General features: G+C 42.8%; 1 protein-coding gene and 1 long non-coding RNA gene across 2 annotated transcripts in view; one reads left to right on the plus strand and one right to left on the minus strand.

Annotated features, from left to right (window-relative positions):
• trim8b (tripartite motif containing 8b) overlaps positions 1–3581 on the minus strand; it is a 75398-nt gene extending 71817 nt beyond the window's left edge. Inside the window, 1 exon segment of the mRNA XM_052027697.1 lies at positions 1930–3581. Coding sequence (XP_051883657.1) covers positions 1930–2583 — 654 coding nt within the window. The 5' untranslated portion in view covers positions 2584–3581.
• Positions 2528–25706, plus strand: LOC127576892 (uncharacterized). Its single transcript, XR_007957294.1, has 3 exons — positions 2528–2665; positions 7571–8172; positions 24717–25706. It is a non-coding gene; the product is annotated as an uncharacterized LOC127576892 (long non-coding RNA).
• The last annotated feature ends 1092 nt before the right edge of the window (positions 25707–26798 follow it).

Genomic DNA, 26798 nt, shown 5'->3' on the forward strand with positions numbered 1-26798 from the left:
ACCTTGAAAATACTTTCTCACCAAGTTATTAACTTCATCATTTCTAATGTAAAAAGAGCCCAGCACAACTGTGCACACACACACACACAAGTCTAGAGGACAAGAATAAACTTGCAAGAGTAAAATAATGAAATTATCTGATGAGTTTCTAAAATTAACAAGTTCTCCAACCACATAGATCAGACAGCATCTGGAAAAATATAGGTGCCAGAGTAAGAAATTCAGTCCCTCCAGGCAAGCTCTGCCACTCCGTGGATGATCTGAATTAGGTATCAAGTTAATTTTATTTGCATTAGCTCCAGAAACTGGCAGCTTGGTTGACAAAACTCCATCGAAATCTACCCTGAAAGCTCCAATGGTCTGTGCATCCAGAACCTTGTTTCTTTAGTGAGGAGCTTGGGAGAGGCAGATGGGGTAGGGAGAAGGATTCTAGATATTGTCTGACTTCCCTCCTAGACTAACTAAAATTATTTCCCCCTCTGGATTCACTTTGCATCTACCACATAGGATCCTCAGTATTTTAAACACTTCCGTCAGATCATCCTTCATATTCTATAGTCAAGAGAACACTTGTCCAGTGTCTTCTGAAAGATCTCAACCACTCCGAGGAAAATATATAGTTGATTTGAATTGCTGAGGATTTACAATACTGCCTGGAATACAAAAATTTTATCCTTTAGATTATTTTGTCCAAGCTGAAAAGCAGCGTTGATAATTCAGACCACCCCTTCCAAGGATAACAGCACAACAAAAAAAGAAAATTCTGGAACTCTTTAGGTCAGGCAACAGTTGTACTGACCAAGGTCAAAGAATTCTGATGAAGGATCACTGACACAAACATCAACTATTTCCTCTCCACAATTTCTGACTGATCTGAGTATTTCCAACATTTTCTATTTTGGAAATAGAGTAAAAGGTAAAATCATTACAAGAGGCTGTTTGGCCTGTGTGAGCATGCACCATCTCTTCTGGGCAATCTGTAAGTCCCATTCCCATGCCACTTTCCCCAAATGGAAGGCTACTCTTCATGTGCCACAATTGGACAATCCATTTCAAACACTAACCACTCATTCTGTAAATAAGTTCTCTCACATCAACCCTGGACTTTTGCTGATCACCTTAAATCTGTGCCCTTGGCCACAAGATTAGTTCACCACCTTATTTCCAGAGGAGGAATTGTAAAAACCTGTTTCAAACACCTTTACCAAACTTCCTTATAGGTTCCTCTATTTTAATTACAACCTATAAATGTAGAACGGAGAGAGGGAGAGAGAGAGAGAGGGAGAGAGAGAGAGGAGGAAAGGGGGTAAGAGATAGAGAGAGAGAAAGAAAGATAGAGACGGGAGAGAAAGAAAGATAGACAAGTAGGGGAGAGGGAAAGAAAGACAAGTGGGGGAGAGAGGGGGAAGGACAGAAAGACAAATGGGGAGAGAGAAAGATCGAGGGGAGATAGCGAAAGAAGGGGAGAGAAGGAGACAGAAAGAGAGAAAGAAAGGTGGAGAGAAAGAGACGGGAGAGACAAAGAAAAACGGGGAGAGAAGAGAGGGAGAGAGAGGCAAGAGAGAAATGGGGAGAGAAAGAGGAGAGAGAGAAAGACAGGTGGGGAGAGAGGCAGAAAGAGAAAGGGGGAGAGAAAGATGGAGAGAGAGACGGGGGAGAGAAAGAGACATGTGTGGGTGAGAGAGAAAAAGGGAGACAGACAGGTGTGAGAGAGAAAGACGGGGAGAACGAGAAAGAAAGTAAGGAGAGATAGAAAAAGACAGGAATAAAGAAAGAATGAGAAAGAGGAAGAAAGACAAAGAGACAGAAAGAAACAAACAGAAAGACAGGCACACTCACGGGTAGAGAGAGACAGGGACAGGGACACACACACAATACAAAGGTCACTGATCCGGTGTTCAATGGTGAGTGCAGGTGCAGCTGCCTTACCCGTATCTCGTTCCTCCTGACCTCCAGGTCGCAGATGCTGTGCCCATGGTGGCTGCCCATGTAGTAACAGTAACGGCAGACGGCCACCTGGTCGGTCTCGCAGTGCAGCAGCCGGTAGGCGTCGTGCTGCGCGCAGCTCCAGGCCCGCGCATCCCCGGCCTCGATTAGCAAGTGGCTGCCGCTGACCGAGGCGGCCTGCAGGTGCGCGCCGACGTGCGACTGGCAGCAGCCGGTGTCGCAGCGCAGGCACACCTTCTGCGCGGGCGAGTTCCGGCAGTAGCGGCAGCAGAGCGGGCTGTAGGCCGAGTTGGCGGCCGACGAGGCCGTGTTGTTGGCGGCGTTGTTGGCGGCGGCGGCCGCCGTGCTGGCGGCGGAGGAAGCGGCGGCGGCCGCCACGGCGGCGGCGTCGGCCGTGAAGGAGTTGAACTTCTCCACGATGTTGCTGAGCTTGAGGTTCTTCTCCAGGGCCGGCTTCTGCGGGTAGACGTTGTTGCACTCGGGGCAGCGGCTCACCGACTCCTTGGCCCAGGCCTCGCCGATGCAAGCCCGGCAGAAGTTGTGCTTGCACGGCAGCTGCACCGGCTCCACGAAGACCTGCAGGCAGATGGGGCACAGAAGTTCCTCCTCGAAGCAGCTCTTCCAGTTTTCAGCCATCTTGGAAAAAAGTCGTTATTTTTTCAAAAAATTCAAACCCAAAACCCCCCCAACGGCCAACTGTCCCACCTCAGCAGCAACGGTAGGTAGAGATTTTCATTTAAAAATGCAGCAAAAGCGGTCAATTCGACAACAAATAGACCTTATTTCAGCCCCCAGAGCCGCCAACACGCCCTCCCTATTCTGCCTTCCCTTTCTTCTTCACAGCCTCAGCCTTCAACTGTCTGACTTCCTCACTGCCATCCAGCTCATGAAAGCCTCTCCTCTCTCTCTCTCTTTTCCAAAAGAGATTTAAAAGGGAAATTCCAATCTTGTTGGCACCATTTAAAGATTCCCCCCCCCCCCCAAAAAAAATCTTCTTTTGGTTTTAAGTCCAACACATGTACTCATTTACAGCCATCTTGAGCAAGTCTCTTTCTTTCAGTTGGTGCTTATTTTACTTCTTTCTCCTCCGAGGGGTTTAAATCATTTATATTTATGGCACATTTTTCTTCTTCTCGTCAGCCACCCCCTTCTTCCTTTAGGTTTTTTTTCCCTCCTCTTCCCCCCCCCCCCTCCCCGCTGCAGTCGAACACCACCCTCTTCTGTCAAGTCCAAACTATTCGACTCTCCTCCCCAAGTCCCAGATACATCCAAGCAAATATATAAAATAATCACTCAGGAGAGACGAGAATCCAATCTGCTGCTGGCTCTCGCAGCATTAAATCCAAATCTAACACACACAAATCAGTTTGCAGCCATCTTGCCTTCTCCTTGCTTCAGCTCCCCCCCCCCCTTCCTTCGTAATCACGAATGTATATTAACAGCTTTCCTATTTTTGCACTTATACAAATGCAAAATTAAAAATAAACAAACGCAAAATCAGACGGAAGGCATTGATCCTCTAGTAAGGGACCATAAGCTTCCTCAAATTATACGCAGGAGGAGATGTAGGGGTGGGGGAGTTAAAAGACGGGAAAAAAATCCTCTCTGGTCTTATCACCAAAATAAAAATCCAACGTACTGCCCGAATTGAGTTTAGCTCCCCCTTTTTTTTTGTGGTCATGTGATAATTCTTTTTATATATAGTAGGAAATGCAATTAAATAGGAAATGCCTGCTAAAAGTTTGTGTTAATTCGCGTCTTTATATTTTTAACCAGTATTATAATCGAAATAACATAAATTGGTAATAATATTAAATTATTCCAAACATTTTTTTAAAAACCTTTGTTTAAGTTCTAATATCATTCCATTCTGAAGCATTATCAAGATTTTTAAATAAATTGGAAAATCTACAATATTGTATTGTATCCTCGCTCAAAAAGATCTGTTAGAAATTGCTCGGTAATTATATTGTACGCGGAGTCTACAATGAAACTATTCATGCACAGACCGGTGCCTGTTTAGTGGTCCCCACGAGAAGGTAGAATTGGAGAATTTTACGTTTGCGTTTATAATATATTAAAAACATATTTGCTTCTGAAACGTGACCAAGTTTGACTCAGTAAGTCTCAAGGGGGATTTATACGGAAATTAGATTACTAAAGATGTGTAATACTAATTTGAATCACCCTTTTAAAAAAAATCACTTTGAAATAGGACTACAATCCTAATCTTGTAACCAAAGTCAGAAATGTGTACGAAAGGCTGGTGGTATTTGTGGGACCCACCACAGTCAGTAGGAAAGAATACCTCGCTATTCCTTATCACCACCCTTGCCCAGCTTCAAAGTGCTTGCTTTCAGTGATCTGAGATCCCGATTCCCCGCACAACTTTCTTTACAGCCCGCAAGATTGTTTTCCCTATCCTAGACAGTAAATTCTTAAGAAGAAAAAGGTCCACGCATTAGGCAGATTAATTTTTTTTGAAAGATTGTGATTGTTGGATTTTGTAATCCACTATATGACCTCTCTAAACAGCCTGTATATTTATTCACATAGATCGTTAATAAATATTAAAATGGATGCATAATTTCACCAACCACCACCAAACATACAAATATCGTGTGATCTTATTGCACAGTAATAAAATTAAAGAACAATTAGTCAACGATGAAACATTGTTTCCTTGCAATTTGCTAAATTGATCATTTTAGGGATGCGGAGACCGCCTGTTTTCAATCAGTCCTAAAAATGACAAGGCGGATATTAACACACATACACAACACAGGGGAACAGAGAATGTGAGTCATTTCCTGCTCAAATACGCCCCTATTCGCCTGGCAAGTTTTATTGCTTGGCTCATAAAACTTCTCTCTTATTTTCGCTCGTACCATTCTTTTCAAAGGTCTTTCGGAAATGAATTAGGGTTTTATTTCTCTTAGGCACCCAACATATAGGATCAATGGGGCTTGTAACAAGATTCGGCGAAACTATTGTGCAATTCTGGGCGGAGCCTAGTGTTAAAATAGTCAACAACACATCACAGCTTGAATTCTTATCGGAATCGGGTGTACCCTCTTTCCCAAAAATCTCCGTCTCTTCTTTGTATACTTTAATCCTCATTCGCTGTCGTTAATCTTCCAGACACAATTTGCTATTATCGCCACTGTTATGGTTTAAGGATAAATGTAAAACAGCATCCGGAATATTGCCCGTTAGTTGTTTTAGCAGAAGCCATCCAAGTTGCAATGTTTTTTAAATTAAAGGTTCAATGGGTGCTTGTAATGAGTGTGGCAGAGAAGGGGGGGGGGGGTCTGAGTTTCAAAGGGGGAATAGGTTTTAGAGACACGAGATTCTGCAGATGCTGGAATCTGGAGCAACATACAACAGTCTCGACCCGAAACGTCGACTGTCTATTTCTCTCCATAGATGCTGCCTGACCTGCTGAGTTCCTCCAGCACTTGTGTGTATTGCTCCAGATTCCAGCATCTGCAGAATCTCTTGTTTCTCCAAAACACACAAAATCACAAGACAAAGGAGCAGAAGTAGGCCATTCGGCCCATCGAGTCTGCTCCGTCACTTCACCATGAGTTAAACTATTCTCCCATCTAGCCCCAATTCCCAGCCTTTTCCCCATATCCCTTGATACCTTGACTAATTAGAAATCTATCAATCTCCTCCTTAAACACCCCCAATGATCGGGCCTCCACAGCTGTACATGGCAACGAATTCCGTAAATCCATGACCCTCTCGCTAAAGAAATTTCTCCGCATCTCTGTTCTAAGTGGGTACCCTCTAATTCTAAGACTGTGCCCTCTTGTCCTGGACTCACCCACCATGGGAAACAACTTAGCCACATTTACTCTGTCCAGTCCTTTCAACATTCGAAATGTTTCTATGAGGTCCCCTCTCATTCTTATGTACTCCAATGAATACAGTCCAAGAGCCAACAAACGCTCCTCGTATGTCAGCCCTTTCATTTCTAGAATCATGTTCGTAAATCTTCTCTGAACCCTTTCCAACATCAATACATCCTTTCTAAGATAAGGGGCCCAAAACTGCATACGGTATTCCAAATGAGGTCTCACCAATGCCCCATAGAGCCTCATCAACACATCCTTACTTTTATACGCTATTCCTCTTGAAATGAATGTCAACATAGCATTCGCTTTCTTTACCGCCAACCCAACCTGGAGGTTAACCTTTAGGACATCCTGCACGTCCCTTTGCATTTCCGAACTTTGAATTTTCCCCCCAGCTAGATAATAATCTGCCCATTTATTTCTTCTTCCAAAGTGTACAACCGCACATTTTTCAACATTGTATTTCATCTGCCATTTCTTTGTCCATTCTCCTAAACTGCCCAAGTCTCTCTGCAACTTGTTTCTTCAACACATCCTGCTCCTCCACCTATCTTGGTGTCATCTGCAAACTTAGCCACAAAACCATTTATTCCATAATCTAAATCACCGATATACAGTGTAAAAAGAAGTAGCCTCAACACCGACCCCTGTGGAACACCACCGGTAACTGGCAGCCAACCAGAACAGGATCCCTTTATTCCCACCCTTTGCTTTCTGCCTATCAGCCAATGCTCTACGCATTCTAATATCTTTCCTGTAATTCCATGGGCGCTCATCTTACTCAGAATGCTAGCGGAACTCAGCAGGTCAGCCAGCATCAATGGAGGGAAGTAAACAGTCGACAAGACATAAACAGTCTGCCCTCTTCCTGATGAGACCCTTCATCAGGAAGAGGGCAGAAGCCAGAATAAGAAGGTTGGGGGAGGGGGAGGGGCACAGGCTGGCAGGTGATAGGTGAGTCCAGGTGATGGGGGAGGCGAGATAGGCTTTGGAAGTGGGATGTGTGAGGAGGGGTTGGGATTCTAAGTGAGCACAGGTACTGGAAAAGAGGGTCTGAGATCCTGTGAGCCCCTGGAAAGGGCTTCTGAGTGTCAAGGGGTCCTTTTTATCTGACGTATTCATTCAGTTCTTTTCATACTTAATATGATTCAAAGTAGAATAAGGGTTGGGTGAAGCACACCACAGTTGCAAAAATTCTATTTCACTAAGAACTCAGGTCCTCCCAAATTTTAATCAGCCTGAAGTGCTTCATAGCTACTTAATTTAAATATAACGTGCAAATTGGGTATAATACTTCTTTATGTCTGCCTTTGTCCAACTGTGGTTGTGCCTGGGGACACAAAATGCAAATGACCTTCAAAAAGGGCATAAATCTTTTAATTTCCAGTTTTACAGGCTTGTTGGTATTTAAAAGAGAGTCCAGAAAAGTAAGGACCTCGATGTTCAAATACACAGATCTTTGCAGGTAGTGGGATAAGTTATCAAGGCTTGTTTAAAACCATTTCAGAACTTAGATTTTTTTTACAATGCAGTTTTATTACTCATTAGTTAGGGCTCTTGGAATATTTACCATTCTTCTGGGTATCACACGATAGAAATGATGTTAAGGCCCAGGTTAGGGAAGTAGTCTCTTGTATGCTGGCCATTTCATTGAATCATAAGTTGGAACTTTATCCTTAGTCACTTGAGCTGAGCAGCAAAATAGCAGAAGCTGAACATAGTACTCCAACTCAAATTCAATTTCCATCCCTTTGCCTCCACAGATGCTGTTTGACCCGCTGAGTTCCTACAGCAGTTTGCTTTTTGCTTCAAATTCAGTTTTGTTGAAATGAATGGAACAGATTTTCAGAAGAGCACTACAGTGTGAAGCTACTGCCAAATTACACGTTTAGCCCAAATAGCCAAAGATAAGTTTCCACCTGATTACGAATTTATGTCACAGACACCATTTATCCCTTTATGTCAATGGCAGACAAGGAAGAGCTTCACCCTAACTCTACCGTCTAGTACTTGGTCCATGGCTCTGGAGATTTTGGCACTTCTAAGTATTTTTGGCATTCATCAAAGTACTTTTTAAAATATGCTGAGGATTCCTGCCTCTACTCTATCCTTTCATGCCGTGATTCTGGACTTTGAGTGAAGAGCAGTTTCCTCATTTCCCTTCTAGTACTTGTGCTGATGACCTTCAATCTAACCTCAATGCCAAAGGAATTAGGTCCTCCTCATTCCACCTGTCCACCCTGCTCATAATTTTATACCCCTCATCTGAACTTCCTCTGTATATTGAGTTGTGCAGTTTGTCTGCGTCAGCTTGCTGTAATGCAGGCTTACCACCATGGAAGTCAGGAGGAGATAAATAACCCAGGTAAATAGCACGTGGCTCAGTCACCCTCTCTATTTTTATAATGAAGGTTATTACACCCCTTAATTGATCCTGATTTAAAGTAAAACTGCCTGCCAAATGTTCTGAGTAAGTAAAATTCTCTGGTCTTGTCAACTTTCTTGTTAATCTCTTTAACTTCCACTGCACTCCACTCACATACATTCTGTGACCAAGGCTTCCTTGAATGCAATACCTCCCATGTACCTGCTGCCTTTGTCTGTTGATCAGGGATTGTCAGCATGGCTTTGATCATGAGAGGTCCTTGCGGTTTGTCATATGCAGTAATTTTTTGGATATAAATGTCAGAATTATTAATAAGTTTGCAGATGACATGGAAACTGGTGATGTTGTTGATAGGTTGACAGGTTGACCAGTTTCCATGTCTTTAAGTTACAGAAGGATCTTGACCAGCTGGAGAGTTGGGTGGAGTAATGGCAGATTGAATTTAATCCCAATGAGTGTGAGATGATGCATTTTGGGAGGTCTAATAGGGGTAGGACATGCATCATGAATGGTAGGGCCCTAGGGAACATTGAGGAGCAGAGAGACCTTGGTGTAAGTCCATAGATCCCTAAAGGTGGCAGAACAGGGTGATAAGGCAGTGAAGAAGGCATACTGGTTGCTGGCCTTTATTAGCCAGGGCAAAGAATGGAAGAGCATGGAGGCCATGGTACAACTTTATGAAACCTTGGTTCGGCCACAGCTGGAATATTGTGTGCAAATTTGGTTTCCACACTATAGGAAGGGCATGATTGCATTGGAGAGGGTATAGAGGAGATTTACCAGCATGTTGCCTGTTATTAGAACTTTTCTGTTATGTGGAGAGACTGGAGGGGAGGAGGCTGAGGGGGGAACCTGATAGAGGTAATCAAAATACTGAGGAGCCCAGACAGAGTACATAGTGAGAAAGCTTTCCCCATGATGAGGATGTCTAAAACCAGAGGGCATAGATTTAAGGTGAGGAGTAAGAGGATTAGTGAAGATCTGAAGGAAGTTTCTTTTCACCCAGAGGGTGGTTGTAACCTGGAATGCTCTACCTAAGGAGGTGGTGAAGGCAGGTACTCCCACAGCATCTAAGCAGCATCTGAATCGCCAAGACATTATAGGCCATAGGCCAAGTGTTGGTAAATGAAATTAGTATAGATAGGTACTTGATGGTCTGCATGGACATAGTGGGCCGAAGAGCCTCTTTTTATGCTGAATGACTCCATTCCCGCCTTTCACAGACATTCCCTTCTGTTCTCACCTCTTTATTATCTCTGCACCTATTTCTCTCTCCACAAATGCTGCCTGATCTGCTGAGTATTTCCAGCATTTTCTGTTTATGCACCAGTTTGATACCAGAGAGACTTCTGTTACATGGGGAGACTAGGGATGCAGGGTTGTTCTTCAAGCAGAGCAATGAGGATTTAGCAGTTCAAAACCCTTTGACAGATTTTGACAGAGTAAACAGGGAATCTGTTTCCACTGGCAGAACAGCTGGTAACCAGAGTACAGAGATTAAAGGAAGTAACAAAAAAAGAGCAAATGAGAAAAAAATTCTTATGCAAAAAATTTGACATAAATCGGGATGAACTAATTGAATGGGCAGTTGCAGCATATTTAATAGTAATTTTTAAAAAAGAATTGGATAAATACTTGAAAAGTGAAACATTTACAGGGCTATGGGGAAAGGTTAACGGAGTTGAATTCATTAAATGGCTTAAATTTATGTACTTTTCAAAAAAGTACATAAATGGACCTCCAATAATTTCAGCATTCAGAGAAGCTCCAGGAGTCATGAGCTATTTAAACATAAAGTGCATCAACCATAACTGTCAGTAGACCCCAGTAAAAACAGTGATGAAAATTGGATTTTAGACCCCATGGCTGAAGTTGTACAAGATGAAAGATGTGCCAGATATGATCAGGTACCAAATTGACTCATCTTCACTCAGTAATGCATTACCATTTAGCTGAGGGCCATGCCTGCTTGGTTTTTAGGAGGAGAGTAATAAATTGGGGAGAGGGAGGGGGACTGATTTGAAGAGAGTGGAGAGAAAGAAACTTCAGTAGGAAACAATGGGTTTATTATATGGAGTCACAAGCTATTCAAGAACAGCTGCTTCCCTTCAACCATTCAGTTCTTGAACCAACCGGCACAACCCTAATCACTACAGTTTAGCAACAGTGTGACCACTTTGATCACTTTGCACTAAAATGGACTTTGTTTTTTTGTTCTAATTGTGTGTTTTTTCTTGTAAAAACTGTATAATTTATGTTTAAGTTTTACATTGCACCTGTGCACACATGTACTTGTGCATATGGCAATATACTCGACTTTGACTTTGACTTTGACACCTTGGGAGGGAAGAGAGTTGGTGGATTGTGATGCAGATCATTTAGCAGTTGTTTGGATGGGTATTGGAGAACAGTGTTGCGTTATGAATTCACATCCACAAATGGGAATGAGAGGGCGAATTTGGTATTGGTGTTGGTTTATTATTGTCACGTACCGAGGTACAGTGAAAAACTTGTCTTGCATACCGATCGTACAGGTCAATTCATTACACAGTGCAGTTACGTTGGGTTAGTACAGAGTGCATTGATGTAGTACAGGTAAAAACAATAACAGTACAGAGTAAAGTGTCACAGCTACAGAGAAAGTGCAGTGCAATAAGATGCAAGGTCACAACAAGGTAGATCGTGAGGTCATAGTCCATCTCATCGTTTAAGGGAACCATTCAATAGTCTTATCACAGTGGGGCAGAGGCTGTTCTTAAGTCTGGTGGTACGTGCTCTCAGGGTCCTGTATCTTCTACCTGATGGAAGAGGAGAGAAGAGAGAATGACCCGGGTAGGTTGGGTCTTTGATGATGCTGGCTGCTTCGCCAAGACAGCGACAGGGAAAGACAGAGTCCAAAGAGGTGAGGCTGGTGTCCGTGATGCACTGGGCTGTGTTCACAACTCTCTGCAGTTTCTTGTGGTCCTGGGCAGAGCAGTTGCCATACCAAGCCGTGATGCATCCAGATAGGATGCTTTCTGTGGTGCATCGATAAAAGGTGGTGAGTGTCAAAGGGGACAAACCAAATTTCTTTAGCCTTCTGAGGAGGTAGAGGCGCTAGTGAGCTTTCTTGGCCGTGGCATCTACGTGATTTGACCAGGACAGGCTGTTAGTGATGTTCACTCTCAGGAACTTGAAGCTCTCAACCCTCTTGACCTCAGCACCATTGACGTAGACAAGTGCATGTACACTGCCCCCTTTCCTGAAGTCAATGACCAGCTCTTTTGCTTTGTTGACATTGACGGAAAGGTTGTTGTCATGACACCATGCCACTAAGCTCTATCTCCTTCTTGTACTCCGACTCATCGTGATTTGAGATACGGCCTACAACGGTGCTATCATCTGCAAACTTGTAGATGGAGTTAGAGCAGAATCTGGCCACACAGGCTTTATACTGTGACTTTCAGTGAATCACTGTTAATTGTCTGTATAAGTAAGGACAAGGTGGAACAATACACAAGGTAGACCATATGCTTTTTCACTTGCTGCGTCACAATTCTCCACCTAATACTTTAAGGCAGGGAAGATCAAAGACTAATGGGAACAGCATTACTCTGCAGTCAAATTCATTATTTTAATAAACCGGCACAAATAGTTTGGAGAGGTGATGTAAATATAGGTGATTTTCCTTAGAAAACTAATTTATTTCCTCAGTTATGGAAGTTATGGTGTTGTACACTTGACTACAAAAAATAAGAAATACAAATATAAAATGCTTGAAGTACACAACAGGTATTGGCATTGGTATTGGTTTATTATTGTCACTTGTACCGAGGTACAGTGAAAAACTCGTCTTACAAACGGATCTTACAGGTCAATTCATTACACAGTGCAGTTACATTGGGTTAGTACAGAGTGCATTGATGTAGTACAGGTAAAAACAATAACAGTACAGAGTAAAGTGTCACAGCTACAGAGAAAGTGCAGTGCAATAAGGTGCAAGGTCACAACAAGGCAGATCGTGAGGTCATGAGGTCATAGGTCATACTGAGAGAAGCAGAATTATTGATTTAGGTCAATGAGTCTACAGGAAAACCAGAGAAGTGAAAATGCAAAATGTTTTAAGCTGCAAAGAGGAGCAGTGGAGAGGACAAAGGTAATGTCAGTGATGGAGTGAGACAAAGTTTGTCCAGATGACACAGAGTTTTTGGGTGCCTAATTAATAGATAAAAAGAAGAAGGGCTGGCTGGAGAACTTCTTGAGAATAGTTGTTTGGAACAGAAGTGATCCAGTGAGAATATATTTTATAACGTAAAATGGATCTACAGATAGTCAAAAATCCTGCGCATTTGAGAAATAATTGAACTTCAGAATCTCCTCAGATAGATAAAATAAGATCGATTGAATATCCTCCCTCATTCATAATTATCTTGTGATTTTTATGACATAGACTGGTCCACAAAGGGTCTCAAGTCTGTTGCCATTAGTCAATGGAAACTGCAGACCATAGAGTAGATGAAAAGAGAACTTTAATGCAGCAGTCAAGGACTGCTGCATTCAAATCTGGTGACCCTGAACTTTACAAGAAATCGTGATGCAGCCTCCGGAAAGCTATCAGGAATGCCAAGAGACAATACCGGTTCAAGACCAGCCGTCAGTTGTGCCAGGGCTTACATGCTATAACGGGCTACAAAACAAAGTCAGTCAGCATAGTTACCAACAGTGCATCCCTTCCTGATGAGCTTAACACATTCTATGCGCATTTTGAACAGAAGGGGAGTGGATTTTCACCACCCACCTTGACAGTCTCCAATGCAACTGAACCCGTGGTCACCGTCGAGGATGTACAATCCATATTCCAGAGAGTGAACCAGAAGAAAGCATCTGGCCCGGATGGTGTCCCTGGCCATGTGCTCAGATCTTGCACTGATCAGCTGGTGGGAGTATTTGCAGACAGATTTAACCTCTCCCTGCTTCAGTCTGAAGTTCCCACCTGTTTTAAGAAGACCACTATCATCCCGGTACCTAAGAAAAACAAAGTAACTTGCCTTAATGACTACTGACCAGTGGCTCTGACATCCACCATCATGAAGTGTTTCAAGAGGCTGGTCGTGGCATGCATTAGCTCCAGCATCCCAGACAACCTGGACCCACTGCAATTCGCCTACCACCGAAACAGGTCTACAGTGGACGCCATCTCCCTGGCCCTACACTCATGTCTGGAACATCTGGACAGTAAAGGCACCTATTGTTTATGGACTACAGCTCCACCTTCAATACCATAATTCCAAGCAAACTCTTCACCAAATTCTGAGACCTGGGACTCAACACCTCCCTCTGCAACTGGATCCTTGACTTTCTGACCAACAGACTGCAATCAGTGAGGATTGACAGCATTACCTCCAGCATGATTATTCTCAACACTGGTGCCCCACAATGCTGTGTCCTCAGCCCTCTACTCTACTCCCTATAGACTCATGACTACAGTCAGATTCTGCTCTAACTCCATCTACAAGTTTGCAGATGATGCCACCATAGTAGGCCGTATCTCAAATAATGATGAGTCAGGGTTCAGAAAAGAGATAGAGAACTTAGTGACATGGTGTCATGACAACAACCTTTCCCTCAATGTCAGCAAAACAAAAGACCTGGTCATTGACTTCAGGAAAGGGGGCGGAGTACAAGCACCTGTCTACATCAACGGTGCTGAGGCCGAGAGAGTTGAGGGCTTCAAGTTCCTGGGAATGAATATCTTCAGTAGCATGTCCTGGTCCAACCACATAGACACCACGGCCAAGGAAGCTCACCAGTGCCTCTACTTCCTCAGGAGGCTAAAGAAATTTGGCATGTCCCCTTTGACACTCACCAACTTCTGTCGATACACCATAGAAGGCATCCTATCTGGATGCATCACAGCTTGGCAACTGCTCTGCCCAGGACCGCAAGAAACTGCAGAGAGTTGTGGACACAGCCCAGCGTATCACGGACACCAGCTTCCCCTCCGTGGACTCTGTCTATACCTCTCGCTGCCTTGGTGAAGCAGCCAGCATAATCAAAGACTTAACCCACCTGTGTCATTCTCTCTTCTCTCCTCTCCCATCAGGCAGAATATACAGGAGTCTGAGGGCACATACCACCAGGCTCAAGGACAGCTTCTATCCCATGGTGATAAGACTGTTGAACGGTTTCCTTATACGATGAGATGGACTCTTGACCTCACATCCACCTTGTTTGACCTTGTACCTTATTGTCTACCTGCAATGCACTTTCCTGTAGCCGTGATACTTTACTCTGTATTCTGTTATTATTTTTACCCTGTACTACCTCAATACACTGTGTAATTAATTGATCTGTACAATCGGTATGCAAGACAAGTTTTTCACTGTACTTCAGAACAAGTGACAATAATAAACCAATACCAATTCAGATTAAAGCCATTAGACTAGGTTTTGGTATTGTATGATAGCCTATATAGGTGGTAACGGGTTAGAGTCTTACAGCACAGAAATAGGCCTTTGAGCCCACCATGTCCATGCAGATCACCCAGGTTTATTCCACAAGTCTCCTTGTTTTTGCTTTTTTGAAGTCCATGGAAATAAAATTAGGGGAGTTGTAAAATAGACCATTTATTTCATAATAATAGCTCCAAAACCAATATACTTTATTTAAATGCTTTGCAGTATTTGTTTAGTTGTTTTATAGGGAATTTGTAATCACAACAACAGCTTGCATTTAGACAGCACTTTAATGTAGTAAAACATCTCAGGGCACTTCACAAGAACATCATCCAATAGAATTTGATGTACAGCCATGTTAAGAGATAGAGAACCAACTCAGAATCAGGTTTATTGTCACTGACTTGGGTGACGTGAAATGTGTTGTTTTGTGGCAGCAGTACAGTGCAAAGACATAAAATTACTATAATAGTGCAAAAAAAGGAAAAACGAGGCAGTGTTCTTGGGTTCATGGACCGTTCAGAAATCTGATGGTGGAGGGGAAGAAGCTGTTTCTGAATCGTTGAGTGTGAGTCTTCAGGATGCTGTACCTCCGCCCTGATGGTAGTATTGAGAAGAGGGCATGTCTCACCAAAAATTTGGCAAAAAAGATAGTTTTTTCAAGGAGAGAGAAAGATGAAGATGTCATAACATTCAAAGATGAAAGTTTCACAATATACATCATACATGCACCTTAAATGTAATCTGAAGTACAGGTGAACAGGTGTAGAAAATAGTCCTGGGAAGATAATGCAAACACCAGAACTGGTGCTTGTCGATTCCTGAATTGAGATGCTGTTTCTCAGGGAAGACTAAGTGATTTATTTTCTCGTTTCCCACCCCCCCCCCCCTCACTCCCCCACCAGTACCTGGCCTTCCACTGGTTATATGTAGCTTGCTTTTTCATGAGTCAGTCAAGGATGATGCCTTGAAGCGAATGAAAACCTTGACTAAATACTTCCCTGTTTCTGGGACATTATCACAAGGGAGTTGCAGCAGGCAAAAAATATAGCTGAGTTGTGGTTTGTTAAGCCAGGAGGGAATAGTTAAAAAAACATGCCGTACCATTTCTTCTACAGTCTCCAACTGCAGAACAAGAATAACCAGTTGGGGCATGCAAGTAGCATGCTCCACTTCAGTATCGCATGCAGCATGCAGAGGGTTACGAAATAAGCACAGGACCCTTCTTATATATTTAGATTGAAACAACACTGCTTTTGGATAATGCAAGTGATGCCTCAAACAAGAGAAGGCCAACGTGACAGGAGCCATCCACCACTACAGATTAGGTGTATTTTGAAGTTGGTACAGATTAGCCTTGTTTTTTACACCCAATAAGTAGATGATTTGCAAACCCCAGTGCCTCGAAATACCTTTTGACCAATCCACCTAGGTCAAGTGCCAAGATGTTGGAGCAGACCCATCATGTAAATTGTTTGACATCCCTGACCAGAAATGTGTGCTCAAACTTCAACCACGAGGCTTGAACCCACAGCCAATTTGGAGGAAAGAGGGAAGTTGAAAACATAGCTGGAACTTTTCAAAATGGATGGGAAGCAGATGAGGCCAATTAAAACTTTCAAGGTTCAAATGAAGGTATGACTAATATTAGTGGGCTCAACAAAGGTACCAGCACTGTAAGTTACTGTAAAAGAAGTATCATTCTAGGAATTGACTGAGTTTTTTGAGATGTGATCAAGAAAGCTGATAAGGGCAAGGTGGTAGATATGGTTTATATGGATTTCAGTAAGGCCTTTGATAAGGTTCCACATGGTAAGCTGCTCTGGAAGGTTACATCGCATGGAATCTAGGCAGAGCTGGCTAATTGGATACACAATTGAGTTGATGGTAGAAAGCAGAGGGTGATGATGGAAGATTGTTTCTCGGACTGGAGGCCTGTGACTAGTGGTGTGCCATCGTCCATTGTTGTTTGTCATCTGTATCAACAATTTGGATAGGAATCTACAAAGCATGGTTAGTAAGTTTGCAGATGACACTAAAATAAGTGGTATAGTCGACAATGAAGAAGATTATCAAAAACTACAGGGGGATCTTGATCAGTTGAGTAAATGAGCTGAGGAATGGCAAATGGGCCGAGGAATGGCAAATGGAGTTTAATTCGGATAAGTGCAAGGTGTTACATTTTGGGAAGTCAAATCTAGATAGGACTTTCACAGTGAACAGCAGAGCCCTGGGGAGTGTTGTAGAAAAGAGGGACCTTGGAGTACAAGTAGATGGTTCACTGGAAGTGAAGTCACAGGTAGACAGAGTGATGAAGAAGGCTTTTGGCACACTGACCTTCAAAAGTTAGGGCATCAAGTATAAAAGTCAGGAGGTCATGGTGTGATTGTATGGTATGCTGGTGAGACCACACTTAGTCGTCCTGCTATAGGAAAGATATGATCTTATAGAGGTGTATAAAATCATGAGGGCATATATAGGGTGAATGCACTCAGTCTTTTTCCCAGGGTTGGGGAATTAAGAACTAGAGGGCATAGGTTTAAGGTGAGAGGGGAAAGATTTAAAAGGAACATGAGGGGCAACTTCTTTACACAAAGGGTGGTATCTATGTGGAATGAGCTGCCAGAGCAAGTGGTTGAGACAGGTACAATAACAACATTTAAAAGACAGTTGGACAGGTACCTGGATTGGAAAGGTTTAGAAGGTTATGGGCCAAATGCTGGCAAATGAGACGAGCTTGGATGGGACATCTTTGTCGATGTAGACAGTTGGGCCGAGGGACCTGTTTCTGTGTTGTATGACTATGACTCAGTGATTATGAATGTTGCTATGAAGCATAAGATACCCTACTAATGTAAGACAATTTTTGTTATGTGCCACATGAGCTGCTTAAGCATTGGAAGAAGTGGGAGAGAAAGTAGGTCAAATAAATATAATAAATAACCGTTACTGGAATAACAAAATTCTAGAAGCATTCAGCACAGAAAATAACCATTCAATCCATCTTGCCTGCGTCAGTTCTATTCGCTGAGGTATTTTCTTGGTTGTGTTGGAGCTGAACAAGATTAGAGGTAAGGAGGGGCAAAACAATGAAGGAATTTGAAAACAAGATTGAGAACGCTAAAAGCATGGCATTGCTTTACCTGGAGCCAATGTGGGTCAACAGGGCTTAGTATGAGTTAAGACATGGGTAGCAGCATCTTGGATGAGTTCAGGTTCACAGAGAGTAGAAGGAGGGAGGCCAGCCAGGGGTATTTGGAATGATCAAGTTCAGAGGTATGAATGGCATAGTGGAAAAACACTTAAGATGATCTGAGGCAAGTGGAGGAGTGTGTTCAAAACACTTGCTTATTCTTGAGACACAAATCTTTAAATGCAAAGTCCTGCGTTCTTTCAAAATCTGAAATACAAACAGAGAATGCTGGAAAACAAATCTCCATCAGTCAGGATCTCATCTGTGGAGAGAAAAAACAGCTAGCATTTCAAGTTAATGGCCTTTCACCAGAACTGAGAAAGTTTAGAGATAAACAGGTTTTAAAACGCAGACTGAGTGAAAAAGGAGGGAAGAGCAAAAGGGAAGACCTGTGATTGGATGCCAAAGACCCAGGTTTTTAAACTTCTTGGCAGGCCCTGAGCCAGCAAGTCATGGCTTGGATAAGCAAAAAAGTTCTCCAACTGACTTGCACACACTGAAGAAAAGTGAAGAAATTCTGTCAGAGTTCCCACTGTTTAGTGCTGCCCTATATCTCTTGCTAGAGCCCTGTGGGAATATGGGTGTGCCTATGATCCCATCTGCAAAATAGTGTACCAGCACTCATTGCTTAGGCTTATGCATTAATAATGGTCTCTTGGGTGTGGTACTACATCACATATGTTTGAAGTGCATCCTCGTGTCTGTCAGCACTTTCAGGAGAGAATTACGTTAGAGCTGAAACATTTTTAAGTTCATATATACTGCCTATCATGTTAGGGCGTATCATAACTTGTCACCCTTATATTATAATTCAGGTCAACAGGGTAGGCTTAACTTGATTAGACCTGTTTTTTGGATATTGCATGGGGGTGCAATCAACTCCTCGGTAATTGAAGACTTCTAAAAGTCAATAGTAAAGAGGAAATGAAACTAGTGTCTACGGGCAGGAAATCTTAAATGGGCACAGTTCATATTTGCATGATATAAACTTCCTGCTACTGTAAGTTGGATGGTTTACCATGACCTGCTTGCCAGCAGAAATCTAACTTTTTTTTCCATTTAGCTGATAAAGGATTAGTCTATGTATACTTAAAAAAATGAAAACTGCATTAGTTATGAGCTGTATCTATACAGCACCAGGAATAAATCAAAGTATTATTAGAAAATCTTCCAAGTTACTATTTTTGTTTAAAAATAAACAGCTATCAAGAAACTCCAGCAAGCCTGATAATTATATATGGAATGTGAATGTGGGCTTAGGGAAATCAGCTGAACAGAGATTTAATTATAAAAATTGGTCAGAAATCTACATGGCAGCTCTTTCACCTTTCCCATAAAGAGACAGTCACAAAACCTGAAAACAATCTAGATTTGAAATGGGGTCTCTGGTGATTTATGAGAATTACAATAATACTGTTTTAACCCTGAAAATTTTAAACCTTCCTTGCAATTTCCCCCAGGGCTTCCATTTCTTAAATCTCTGCACTCCTCTAATTCTGAAGTCTCAATCATCCCTGATTTTCTTCAGGGCATCTACTGGCATTTACACTTCCAGCTGCAAAAGCTCTAAATCTTAAACTCTGGAATTTTGTCCGCAATTCTCTTATCTGTTGATGACCACCTTGAAACCTATCTCTTTGACCCATAGTCTTAATATCTCCTTGTGTAGCTTAGTATCAAAAATATTTTTGTTATCACCCTTGTTAAACACAATGGGACATTAAAGGTGTTCTTAGTACTCATTATTGTTATAGTCAGTTCTATTGTAACCTGGCAGTGGGTGGCAGAAAAATCAGCTGACTTCCAACCTTGACCAACTGGCAGAGTTTAGTTTGGTATACCCCACCGTCTACCCAAAAGCCAAACTAAACAAGATGTAGATCACCTGCTGGAAATAGCTGTGCTATTCTTGACAGGTGCTCCTCCAAAGAATCTCTCAAAAACTTTACTTCTCTAAAAGTTCTTTGGGCCTTGTCCGTACTCAGAACACAAGTTGTGTCAGATCACCTGCTGTAGAAATCCTCAGCCATACCTGCATTATTTCTTATTGACCATTCCAGGACTCTCTTGGTCAGCCTGCATCTTTCAGCTCCATAAATTTGGTAAATTGGTTTATTATTGTCACACTGAGGTACAGTGAAAAACTGTTTTGCATGCCATCCATACAGATCATTTCATCACATCAGTACATTGAGGTAGTACAAGGGAAAAGCAATAACAGAATGCAGAATAAGGTGTTACAGTAACAGAGAAAGTGCAATGCAGGTAGACAATAAGGTACAAGGGCCATGACGAGGTAGAGTGTGAGGTCAAGAGTATATCTTATCATATAAGGAGACCATTCAATAGTCTTATAGCAGCGGGATAGAAGCTGTCCTTAAACCTGGTGGTACGTGCTTTCGGGCATTTGTATCTTCTGCCCGATGGGAGGGGGGGAGAAGAGAGAATGTTGGGTGGGTGGGATCTTTGATTATGTTGGCTGCTTTACCAAGGCAGCAAGAAGTGTAGACAGTCCATGGAGGGGAGGCTGGTTTTTATGATACGCTGGGCTGTGTCCACAACTCTCTGCAGTTTCTTCCAATCTCAGGCAGACCAGTTGCCATACCAAGCCGTGATGCATCCGGATTGGATGCTTTCTATGGTGCATCTATAAAAGTTGGTGAAGGTGAACAGGGACATGCTGAATTTCTTTAGCCTCTTGAGGAATTAAAGGCGTAAAGATGTTGGCGATGTTCACTCCTAGGAGCTTTAAGCTCTCAACCCTCTCGACCTCGGCACCATTGATGTAAACAGGAACATGTGCACCACCCCTCTTCCTGAAGTCAATGACCAGCTCTTTTGTTTTGCTGACATTGAGGGAAAGGTTGTTGTCATGACACCATGTCACTATGCTCTTTATCTCCTTCCTGTACTCCAACTCGTCATTATTTGAGATTCGACCCACTACAGTGATGTAATCTGCAAACTTGTGGATGGATTTAGAGCAGAATCTGGCCACGCAGCTGTGAGTGTATAGGAAGTAGAGTAGTGGGCTGAGGACACAGCCTTGTGGGGCACCAGTGTTGAGGATAATCGTGGTGGGGGTGTTGCTGCCTATCCTCACTGATTGCGGTTTATTGATCACACATCCAAAACTATACAGCCCAGATCCTGACTTGCACAAAGTCTCATTCATGCATCATCCTCTGTGTTTGCTGACCTATGCTGGCTCCAGTCCCAACAATAGCTAGATTTTAAAATGCTTGCCCTTTGCTGCAACCCATTTCAGACCTACATCCTTCCAGAATATTTCCACTGCATGAATTCTGGAATGTTAATCATAACTTTAATTGCCCCGCCAACTGGTGGTTATACTTCCCTTGCCAATGCCACAAGTTGTACAATTTTTCTTTTTCTCTCTTTCTCAATTCTAACAAAGGACCTGAAATGATAACTGATTTTCTTTCCACAGATGCTGCTTGACCCACTGAGTGTTTCTAGCATTTCTAGTTTTTTATTTCAGATTCCCAAGCATCTGAACTTTTTTGGTTTTCTTCTGCAATTCTTCTGCAAGTGAGAGGCTTGTCATGGCACACATTAACTCCAGCCTCCCAGACAACCTCGACTCACTGCAATTTGCCTACTGCCAAAACAGGTCTATGGTAGAAGCCATCTCCCCGGCCCTACACTCATCTCTGGTAAAGACACCTACGTTAGACTATTGTTTTGCCTACAGCTTTGCCTTTAATACTATAACTCCAAGCAAATTCATTTTTTGATGAGACCTGGGACTCAACACCTTCTTTTGCAACTGGATCCTTGACTTCCTGACCAACAGACCGCAATCAGTGAGGATAGGCAGCAACACCTCTGCCATGATTATTCTCAACACTGGTGCCCCACAAGGCTGTGTCCTCAACCCCCTACTCTATTCCCTGTACACTCACGACTGCATAGCCCTGTACACTCACGACTGCATAGCCAGATTCTGCTCTAACTCCACCTATGAGTTTGCAGATGATACCGCCTAGTAGGCTGTATCTCAAATAATGAGGAAAGAGTACAGGAAAGAGAGAGAGAGCCTAGTGACATGGTGTCATGACAACAACCTTTCCCTCAATGTCAGCAAAACAAAAGAGCTGGTCATTGACTTCAGGAAAGGGGGTGGTGCACATGCTCCTGCATACATGAACTGTGCTGAGGTTGAGAGGGTTGAGAGCTTCAAGTTCCTTAGTAAACATCACCAATAGCCTGTCCTGGTCCAACCACGTAGATGCCACAGTCAAGAAAGCTCACCAGCGCCTCTACTTCCTCAGGAGCTAAAGAAATTTGCATGTCCCCTTTGACACTCACCAATTTCTATTGATGCACCATAGAAGACATCCTATCCTGATGCATCGTGACTTGGTACGGCAACTGCTCTGCCCAAGACGCAAGAAACTGCAGAGAGTTGTGGACACAGCCCAGCACATTACAGACACCAGCCTCCCCTCCATGGACTCTGTCTATACTTATTGTTGCCTCGGTAAAGCAGCCAACATAATCAAAGACCTCACCCCTGGACATTCTCTCTTCCCCCTCCCATTGGGCAGAAGATACAAAAGCCTAAAAGCACATACCACCAGGATCAAGGACAGCGTCTATCCCGCTCTTATAAGACTATTGAACAGTCCCCTAGTACAATGATGGACTCTTGACCTCACAATCTACCTCGTCATGGCTTTTGAACATTATTGTCTGCCTGCACTGCACTTTCTCTGTAACTGTAACACTTCATTCTGCATTCTATTATTGTTTTACTTCGTACTACCTTAATATACTATTGCAATGAATTGATCTGTATGAATGATCTGCAAGACAAGTTTTTCACTGTACTTCGGTATATGTGACAATAATAAACCAATTTATCAATTCCCTCCTTAAACCCTGCAATTTCTATGTATCTCCTCTTTCAAGACATTTCTTGAAAATTAACTCTTTGAACAGGCTTTTAGTCACCCGTCATAATACCACATTGACAAATTTATGTGAGTGCACCCCTGTGAAATCCATTGTGTTATTTTACCATGTTAAAGTGCAGCATAGGTCCAAGCAGTTATAACTGATACTGCCAACCTTTGTAAGCAGCCAATTTGTTGATGTTAACAGTCTAAGACAACTATATAGCATTATTAACATGGAACAACATACCAAGGCAGTTCACAGGAATGCCAACAAACAAAATCTGACATTAAGCCAGAAAAGTTAGATGACCAGCAGCTTGTTTAAAGAGGTGCTTTTGTTTTGGAGCTTCTGAAAGTGAGGGTGGGTGGCTAAGGGAGAGAGTTACAGAGATTAGTGCATCAGTGGCTGAAGGCATGGCAACCAGTAAATTTAGGTATGCACAAATTCCAGTTAGATTGCAGCTAGCTTGAATGGTTGAGAGATAGAGAGGTAGAGAATAATATAGTCATAGAGGTATTTAAAATAAAGACTAAAACTGAATTGTTGCATAACTGGGTGGGTCATTGATCAAAGGGGCAATGGGTGAATGGGACAATGCAAGCTAGGATTGTCAGCAGAACTTTGGTCAACCGCAAGTTTGCCAGGGTTGGAAAATGGAACGCTAACCTGCAACTCATTGGAATAGTTAAGTAAAGGGTAAGAAAGGGCAGATGAGCTGACCTGGGGCAGAGAGAGGCAATGTTACCCAGATGGAATCAGGCATACTTTGTGGTGGCACAAACATGGTGTGAACATTGTTGTTTGTTATCTATATCATCGATTTGGATAAAAATGTACAGGGCATGGTTACTAAGTTTGCAGATGACACTAAAGTAGGTAGTATAGTGGACAATGAAGAAGGTTATCAAAAATTACAGGGGGATCTTGGTCAGTTCAGTAAGTGGGCCAAAGAATGGCAAATGGAGTTTAATTCAGATAAGTGCAAGGTGCTGCATTTTGGAAAGTCAAATCCAGGTAGGACTTTCACAGTGAATGGCAGAGCCCTGGGGAGTGTTGCAGAACAGTGGGACCTTGGAGTACAAGTAGATGGTTCACTAAAAGTGGAGTCACAGGTAGACAGGGTGGTGAAGAAGGCTTTTGGCACGCTGGCTGCTGTAAGTCAGGGCATTGAATATAGAAGTTGGGAGTCATTGGTACAGCTGTACAGGACACTAGTGAGGCCGCACTTGGAGTATTGTGTTCAGTTTTGGTCATCCTGCTATAGGAAAGTTGTTATTAAACTGGAAAGAGTTTACAAAGATATTGCCAGGATGAGAAAAGATTTACAAGGATGTTGCCAGGACTTGAGAGGCTGAATTATATGGAGAGGTTGGACAGGCCAGGACTTTATTCCTTAAAGCGTAGGAGGCTGATAGATGATCTTATAGAGGTGTATAAAATCATGAGCAGCATGGATAGGGTGAATGCACTGAAGTCCTTTTCCCAGGATTGGGAAATCAAGAACTAGAGGGCATAGGTTTAAAGTGAGAGAGGAAAGACTTATTAGGAATTTTATGGACAACTTTTTTACACAAAGGTTGGGATCTATGTAGAATGAGCTGCCAGAGGAAGTGGTTGAGGCAGGTATAATAACAACTTTAAAAAGGCACTCGGACAAGTACGCGGGTTGGAAAGGTTTAGAAGGTTATGGGCCAAACTCTGGCAAATGGGACTAGCTTGGATGGGGCACCTTGGTTGACACGGACCAATTGGGCCAAAGGGCCTGTTTCCATGCTGTATAACTCTATGACTCTATGTACTTGAAAGGACACCTCAGAGTTTACAGACCCAGGGGAGCAGAGATTGTGGGGAGTAGGGGATTAGTACTGAAGACAGTGAGCTGGGTCATACTATCGGCTAACTGCGATGGAGAATCCACCAGTCCTGATGCAGGATTTTGGCCTGAAACGTCAACAATTCCTTTCCTCCAACAGATGCTTCTCGAACAAATGAGTTCCTCCAGCAGATGGTTATTGCTCCAGATTCCACCATCTGCAGTCTCTTGTGTCTTCATAGAGAATCCACCAACTGGTCACAGTGCAGCCTCAGCACATGTCAAACTTTTGCAGGTACCTCTGCCCTCCTGTTGTGTGCCTGACCTTCACTGAATGCAGGGACATTCACCTCTGGCCCCATAGCTCTGTGCCAGCAATAACTGAATGATGTCACCAACTTTAATTAAAAAATAACAGAGGTTAAGTGGTTTGTTTTTTACTAATGTCAATGTTTCTAATTTCCTTCATCTCATTGTGTTTTTATAATTTTATTATTCAGAAGCCATCAGAAGACCATTGGGTGGTCTATGGGTATGGCCTTAGCTTGCACTGCCTGAGCTGTAGTCATCACCCACAGCCCACTTCCCTAATTCTCACTTCAGGGAATGGCAGCGGCAGTGAGGCCTCCGTCGGTGGGAAGTACATGGCAGCAAGAGATTAGTGTGGCTGCAGAGCCAGCACCGAGGTTGACTGGGGGCATGGGCTCCATTCAGAGCAAACCAGCCCAATTTGGTTAGAAGAGATTTCTGTTCACCCAGTATTGGAACAGAAGAAAATAGAAGCATGAGGAGGCCACTTGGCCCCTCAAGCCTGCCCTGCCATGCAATATAATCATGGCTGATCCCTATTGTTCCAGTTCCCCATAGCCCTCAATTCCCTGATATGTATCTGCCTCCTCTTTGTTAGTGGTACTCTGACCTCTGAGACAGAAGGTTGTGGATTCAAAACCCACAAGTCCAGAGATTTGCATGTAAGATCTGGATCAGGACCCTGGTGGAGAACTGAGGGAGATGCAGTCATTTGGTTGAAATGTTAGACTGAGGCCACATCCGCTCTTTTATGTGGATGCAAAATATTCCACATCTTTTGAAGGAAGGCAATGAGTTCTCCCTGGTGCCTTGGCCAATATTTATCCCTCAACCCATATATGGACAGATGATCTGGTCACATTGTATTGCTCTTGTAGGAGTTTGCTCTGAAGACATTGGTCACTGCACTTCTTCCAACACAACCGTGACAACATTTCAAAATTATTTGCATTTTAAAAATAAATTTTATTCCTTCTTTATTGCATTAATGCTCACCGAGATTGGGATTGAAGTAGAATGCCACTTGTATTAAACATCGTGCTTTAACGTATCCATGCATTTTCCAACAGGGATCATTAACAAGTATTCAGAAACCAGAAATCCTTTCCCACCCCAACCGAGTGATTACTGCCATCCAACCAAGACCAGCTACTTAAAACAGCTTCAACTGAATTAGTGAATCTCTGACTCAATACTGCACATGGCACTACTTATACCATTATCTGTGCAGTGAAGGAAAACAAATAAAACTGCAGATGCTGGAATCTGAAGTAAGAGCAGAAATGCTGGAAGAACTCACCCAGTCGAGCAGTATCTGCAGAAAGAGAAGCCAGTTAACATTTCAGGTTGAAGACTGTCTTCGACCTGAAATGTTAACTGGTTTCTCTTTCCACAGATGTTGCTCGACTGGCTGAGTTCTTCCAGCATTTCTGCTTTTATTTGTACAGTGAAAACTGGCCATTTAAGAATTGTGTATCTGTGGCTATTGCAGATTTCAGGCCTATTGTCAATATTCTCACAATCACACCTACCCTGCACTGTCTAACATCTACTGATACAATGGTCATAAAAATCCATTCCTTGTGTCATGTAGATTGGAGGTCACAAAATTCTAGGTGTGCTCCTTAAAATTTACAATAGACAGTACTAATGAATACTCAGCTTAGGTCCATCTAGAAACTTGACTTGGTTTGCAAAACACACACAGTTCTAGACTTGTGTCACAGCAGATCCCAATAGAGGAATATCCTGCGGATGAAACTGTCTCTTTCGAGTTTATTCTCCCCTGGGTCAGCTACAAACTGGGAAGAAGATACCTACTTTACCTTCATTCTTGGCCTTGACCCTTCATTCTCACAAGCTTTGACCTGAGGGACCCCAAATGTGGATTTTAATTCTGAGCCTTTGGAAACAGAATCTCATCAGCTATCTC

The sequence above is a fragment of the Pristis pectinata genome, chromosome 12, assembly GCF_009764475.1.
Source record: "Pristis pectinata isolate sPriPec2 chromosome 12, sPriPec2.1.pri, whole genome shotgun sequence".
NCBI lineage: Eukaryota > Metazoa > Chordata > Chondrichthyes > Rhinopristiformes > Pristidae > Pristis > Pristis pectinata.